We start from the raw sequence: 7,118 nt of genomic DNA, 5'->3' as shown, positions 1-7,118 counted from the left end.
GTTAGAAAGAGGGACTACTTTCTGTATAGAAATTGTCAAGAAATTACCATGTCGACGAAATTTTCAGACTGATTAGGGGGGTCAAATGAATAAGAAAGTCTGTCTTACAAGCTTCCCTAAGTCACTGGTAAACTGGTTCCTAAAACACAGAAGGGAGTTTGTTTGCCTGCTTTTAATTTTTTTTGTTTGTTTGTTTGTTTTTAGAATGGGTAAAAAAGTAAAGAAGGGATCACAGGATCCACCCAAGGATGTGGTAAGTTTATAAACTGCTATGTGCTATAAAATAAACATTACGCAATTACAGGCCCAGCTCTACCGTCCTTACATAGTTCCTTATTCTGCTAGTTTACCCACATTATTCTAAAAATGGTTTTTAAAGATGACTCTGTTTCTGCTTTTCTTGGACAGCATACAAACCAGAGTGACTGGGCATGTGTAGTTCTTTGTAGAGATTGTTGTCTTTGGCAGGCATTGCAAAACAGTTATGTATGAAACAATCCAGGCTTCTTTTTATTTGAAGAACAGTGTTAGCTTTCTCTTCGTAAAAATCAAAGGAAAAAGGAGAAGAGCAACCTGAAATCTGCCTATCTTTTCAACTGTGAAGACATTCTCTTTCTTTAAGGATGAAAGAGTTAAAAGCCTGGATGGATCTGCAGCTTTTTACTGAATACAAAATTTGACAAATATTTTGAATAATACTACATACTCTGTCTCTTTTGCAAAAATATACAGTCTGAAGAGGCAGTTAAGGTTTTCTGTTGTTATTGGAAGTACAGTGAAAAGTATGAGAGCGGAAGCCAAATATAGAATAATGGTGTTAATGAGACTTCTTTAGTTCAAGGCTAAGAGTCTGACACTAGCACACTTTTCAAGAGTTTCTAAAAATTCACAAAGTAAAAGGAGGCCCCCCCAAAAGATAATTGTTCAAAATATAACTGCTTTTTAAAGTTTAATTGTTTTCTTCAGAAAGAAGTAAAGGAAATATAGAAACATTGAAAAGAGTACAGTATAAATTCTGTGTCAAATAACAGCCAAATTAATGAAAATGGGGCCTGCAACAAGTCCCACAGAGGGAGTCCCACTCCCTCAATGAGTCCCACTAAATGCAGAGCTCAGTACACTGTTTTAAGAAAAACAATGGATTTATGTGTAAAGAGTTATAATACTGCAAGAGCTTTTTCAAAGGTCACAGAAAAGTTAGCAAGCAAAAACTACATTGTAATTTCAATATTAAATAAGCATAAATAGTTGTCACTAAGACAGTAATATCCAATAGCCATGATGTCACTGAGACAAAGCAGTTGACATCAGGTTTCCCAACTTTTCTGTGGAAAGGTGAATATTACAAACATAATTAATAACATTCAATCAATAGTAAATCCTTATGAAAGGAAATTACATAACATCTCAATATAACCTCTGTCTGTATAAAATAACCTAGAAAACCAGGAGTCACAAAGAAGGTGTATGTGGATAAGTCTAATTAAAACAGGCCTGAAGAATTAAGACTAAGTATCTTTGCAGCCTAAGGAAAGGCTTGAAAGGCACAACACATTTAAGTCATACGGATGTGCTGAAGTAATAAAAGTTGACTTCTTCAGTAAATAGCTAGAAAATCAGTAGATGCAACACCACAATTTCTATGCCCAAAAGATACAATTTGATTTTCTAGATAAAATGGAGATACAGCATACTAGATACTACAATAACCTGTGAATACATAGAAAAAGTCAGTAAAACTGTCAAAAGGAACAAATTGGAAAGAGTGAATTCCAGATGGCATCTATGGCTTTTGGCTTAGGTTTTACTCCTTTTGTTTTTACCCTTATTATTCAAGCTATCATATCTATTCTGACAGTCGTAGCAGGAGAAATGTTGCATTTCAAGGCAATATTAAACATGAAACTAGATCATTGTAACTATTAATGAAGAATATCTTACCATAGTGAGAATTTTGTTAATAATGATTATGTAAAATCAAATCTGAAAACTTTACATTTCACCTGGGTATTTCAGATGGCAGGAAATGAGATGCAGACAAAATAAAAGATGTATTAGCTATTATCTGTGATTGATAATCTGTTTATGAAAATGTCAAGTCCAAGAAAAGAAGCCTTGAGATAATGTAGATGGGCTTATAAAAGAAGGCCTTTGTGCATGTGGAATGTTCTGAGAATATATGGTACTGCAGATGACCACTAATTTTTTATAAATTTCTAGGAACAGGTGGGAAACACATCTTTTAGCCTAGCCACTGCTTGTATGTTTCAGAAAGTATTCCTAAGGACTCTGTTTTCATTCTCTTTCATAATTTGTGTTTTTCTATTCTCTGTCCTGAGAATTCGTCTTCAAGAGGAAGAACATTGCTTTGAGCCTCTATCTCTATATAAATGACCTAAGACAGTAATTCAGGCAGATAAAATATGCTGTCTTTGACATAGATTGATAGGAACTTGTCACATATCTACATTTTTTGGTCAAGACAATATTATTATTTGATCATCAGCTAGATCATGGACATTGAAAGGGGAGACCTAAGATTATCCCTAGAGAAAATACTGAAGTGTTATCACTTAAAGAAAGCTATAGATACCCAAGTAGTTTTGAAAATGGCTTCATTCACAAGACTGATGTTCAAAAAAAAAGTGGAATCTATGAATTGGCACTGTCAGCTCCTGAAATTGTCTCCACATAAACACCTTCTTTTGATTAATGCATAAATATTAATTTGACTTGACTTTAGTAAGGCTTTCAATACTGCCTCTTGCAACATCCTCATAGGTAAACTGGTGAAGTACAGACAAGATAAACTGACAGCATAAATGAACCAAAAGGTAGCTGAACTGACAGGCTCAGAGGGTTGTGATCAGCAGCACGAGATCCTGTTAGAGGTCAGGCACTCGTGCTGTGCTCCAGGGGTTGATCCTGGAGCAGATAGTGTTCAGCCTTTTCCTTTGTGACCTGAATGATGGGACAGAGGGCACCCCCAGCAAGTTTGCGGAAGATAAGAAATTAAGAGGAGTGATTGACAGACCAGATGGTTGTGCAGCCATTCAGGAGGACCTCAACAATTTCCTAGAGAAATAGGAAATTGGGAATTTAATTAAGTTCAATAAAGGGAAATGGCAAAGTCCTGCACCTGGGGGAAGAATATCCGGTACAGACTGGGTGATGACCAGCTGGAAAGCAGCTTTACAGGAAAGAACCTGGTGATTCTGGTGGACATGCACCAGCAATGTGAACTCAGGACAAAGAAAGCTAACAAAATCCTGGGCACTAGGCAGAGTGTTGCCAGCAACTTGAGAGAGGAGATTCTTGTCTTTTACTCAGTGTTGGTGAGTGAGACCACACCTGAAGTACTATGTCCTGTTCTTGATTCTCTGGTACAAGAGAGACAAGGCTTTATTGGAACAAAGTCTTGGAGCATTTGTCATAGGAGGAGAGACTGACAGCTGAGACTGCTCAGTCTTGAGAGAAGGCTTGGAGGGGTCTTGTCAGTGTAGAAATTGCTGATGGGAAGAATAAAGAAGTCAGGCCAGGCTCTTCTCAATGGTGCCCTGTGAAAAGATGAGAGGCAGTAGGCACAAATGGAAATGCAGGAGGTTTCCATTTAAGCATAAGAAAAAAAATCCCTCTTTTACCATAACAGTGATGGATCATGGCATAGGTTCTCCAAGGAGCTTGTGGAGTCTCCATCCTTAGGGATACTCAGAATCAGACAGTGCACTAGCCCTGAGCTCCAGCTCACCCTGCTCTGAACAGAGCAGTTGGACCAGATTGTCTTCGGAGGTACTTTCTAATATCAACTGTTTGTGATTCAGTGGAGTATCTTGGGTTTCATTGTTAGTACAGGACATCACTCACTCACAGAACTGAAATAATTAGCATGTCCAGGTATCTACTAATTCTGTTGTTTTTCTAGGTAAAGGAAAAAGGATTAAGAATCACAAAGATATCTGTAGTGCTTCTGAAGATTCTGTGAGAGGTGAAAGGTTAAAACTGACCTTAAATCAAATTTAAGGGATAAAAAAAAAAAAAAAAGAAACCCATCATGTTTAAACAATAGAATAATAGCAGATAAATGCATTCTTCAAAAGGTGAGATTTTCATCCAAATGGGAAAACAAAAAATCTGCTTCCACTCCCAAATGAGAAGTAAAAGCACTATGTCACCCTGCATCAAAATATTTTGGGAAACAACTAGCAAAGATACAAAAACTAACAGTAAAGCTTTTTCAAATTGACTAGATGCAAGAAGCTTCTTTCAGGGGACACTATTAGGTGATTGTAGTCATGAAAGAAAAGCTAAATTACTTACTTTTGTGTCAAAAGACAAAACAATGTGGTAATCACTAAAATAAATGTAATAAAATTGACCAAGTAGGAATAAATAGTGTTTTCCCAGGTCTGGTGCTAAATGAAAAATAGCTAACATCTGAAAATGTGGTACTAGAGGAATAGATGGTAGAAAATTTAATTTTCGAAAGCCATAAACAGAAATAACAGAAGTTTATCTTCTGTGCTGTGTTAATTGGTAGAAATAGTTCTTCAAAAAAACAAAAATCCAACTCATGGATAAATATGTTAGTAATGGGAAAGAGAGAATCAATAGTGCTTGTGTAGAGGAGAGTTTGAGCTATGAAATCTACTTGAGTTCTTTGGAGAAGTCAGTGAGCAAGTGGATAATGATGTTCTGATTGATACAGTTACTTAGCTTTTTCAAAAGTTTTCAGACCAGGCTTTTCACATAAACATGAGCAGATAAAAGAAATTACTCTCCCAGCAATAACGTCTGGTTATAAAATAGGAAGCAAAGATGAGATTTCATAATGGAGGGAAGTTGCCAGTCATGGGGTTTTTATTCTGCATATATGTCATCCAGTGTTTCAGAATTAATGTGGATATTTTAATGAAAATAGTTTCCAGTTCCTAAGTAGGAGAAAGTGAATAAGTGCAAAATTTCAAATTCCAGATATAAAAGACAAAACATCGTGTTCCTAGCAAATATCTTATACAAACACATGAATGCCGTTAACAGTTCTGGTGTTTCCATCTCAAAAAGGTACAGCTGAACTATAGAAAGACAAGAGAATGAACAAAGAATGAGCTAAGACAACAAGGACAGAGTGGCCTCTGTTTTCAGGAAGATCAAAGGGAGTAGGTTTCTTCATTCCCAGAAGGAATCACTGTGAAGAGGAATATCATAGAAACTTAAAAAATTATGAATATATAAGGAAGGCAAATGATGTAATTTATTTCACTTTTTCTTATAATCAATGAACTGTGGAGGATAAATAAAATTATCTGGTGTTATTTTTAAAACAAAGAAGAGACACAGTTATTTTATGACTCTTTAACTGTGATACTTGTGTCTCAGAATATTAAGGGTGTTAAAAAAACAGATGGCTTCGAAAATTATGTAGCAAATTTTTCTTGGAGTTTTTGAACACAGAGAAAAAATCATTATGCTCTCCAGTTCTCTAGGTTGCAAAGCTGGTATCTGAGAGAGAACATAAGTAAAATGTAATAGTCTGTTTGCCCACACCTGTTACTCTTCATCCTTGTCAGAGACAGGATACTGGACTAGGTGGGTCTTTGGTATGACTGGAAACATATTTTGTATTACGTTCAATTTCAACTAAATTAAGGTGATGGAAGGGGAAAAAAACCCCAAAGCACCAAAAATAACCCCCTCCCCCCAAGAAAACAACCTGTAATAGAAACAAAAAACCCCCAACCATCCCAAACCCCAAAACCCCCAAAACCCCAAACCAAAACCAAACCCCAAATGCTCTTCAGTTTCTAATGGCTTTGAGGTCAAATGTGCACAAAAGTTAAGATCAAAGACACGTTATAGCTTTCTTTTTCATTTAACTTGCTATTTTCTTAATACAAACTGAATGCTGGAAATGTTGCTTATAAATTATTTAAATTTCTGTGTTCAATTCAAGATTGTTCATAACTTCAAGCATATAATTCTATCACATAATGTCCTGTATGTGCCATTACAGGAAGATTATGCAATGATGTATGAAGATTTAGATGCAAGCCTTGGGAAAAAAAAAAAGGTGGAACACTAGCTATGCTGAGGTTGTGATAAGGAGAAGTCATAACCAGTTCTATGATAGTTTTGATGAATGTTACCTCCCAGCAAATCACAGGATCACAGAGTGGGTCAGGTTGGAAGGCACCACAGTGATCATCTGGTCCAACCTCCCTGCGCAAACAGGGTCACCCTGGAGCACATGGCACAGGATTGCATCCACGGTTCTTGGGTATTTCCAGTGAGGGAGACTCCACAATCTCTCTGGGCAAGCTGAGTGCACAGTCACCACACAGTAAAGAAATTCTTCATCAGTCACTCACTTGCTCAGGCCTCATATTCTTAAAGATACATTGATTTCAGTGACTATTTTTAATGTGTTTTAAGCACAAAAGTGCTTTTAATAGGAAAGTGCCTATTTAATATTTTATACAGTAATAGCAAATCTAATGTCTAATCAAATGGGTAGAGATTAGACTGATTTCCTTCTGCTCATGTGCCAACCTGTCGTTAAATCCTAGGAATTTTCACTGAGTTGGGGTTTATACAATTACTTGTAAACATGAGAAACACTGAAAATGGAGAAATGCAGTTATGATTACAGTATTAGATCAATATATAAATAACTGAGATTTAAAACTCTTACTTCATCTTTCATTTCTTATTGAACTTCATCTAAGATCAGAATTGGTGTTTATTTTTCTCTGAAAAACTATCAGACTTTTCTAAAACTTGAAGTTTTATCCCATCACCAAGTATTTGACCAAACTCAGGAGCTATGTCTGTGTTTGAATAATAGCACCTACCTGAGGATCATGTTCTGTCCATGCAAAGACCCAAATGTGCAGAAGTAGAGAAGTATGAAGAAACTAAAGGGACTTTCAGTCATCTCTAAATTACTAGTATCATATTTTGCCTTATTTTCGAACAAGTCAGAGGAAGAAGAAAAAACCCTTCTCTGTGTTAATTTTTTTTCTAGCACACTCATAATGTTTTTCAAGATTTGCTCCCCATAATTTCCTTGCTTGACAACTGATTTCTGTGTATCTTCATACCTTGATTGTTCAACATGTGCC

At 36.1% G+C, this 7,118-nt stretch overlaps 1 protein-coding gene across 2 annotated transcripts in view; it reads left to right on the top strand.

Moving 5' to 3' along the window:
* The first annotated feature begins 205 nt into the window (after window positions 1-205).
* Window positions 206-7,118, top strand: part of ARMC3 (armadillo repeat containing 3) — a 51,774-nt gene continuing 44,861 nt past the window's right edge. Inside the window, exon 1 of one of the 2 annotated variants that reach the window (XM_014882151.2) lies at window positions 206-253. In XM_014882151.2, coding sequence (XP_014737637.1) covers window positions 206-253 — 48 coding nt within the window. The remainder of the gene's footprint in view (window positions 254-7,118) is intronic. The other variant, XM_088160539.1, reaches the window with a different exon arrangement.

This window comes from Sturnus vulgaris, chromosome 1 (assembly GCF_052056855.1).
Source record: "Sturnus vulgaris isolate bStuVul1 chromosome 1, bStuVul1.hap1, whole genome shotgun sequence".
Taxonomy (NCBI): domain Eukaryota; kingdom Metazoa; phylum Chordata; class Aves; order Passeriformes; family Sturnidae; genus Sturnus; species Sturnus vulgaris.
Note: the sequence above shows the minus strand (reverse complement) of the source record. Positions and strands in the feature narration are given on the sequence as shown.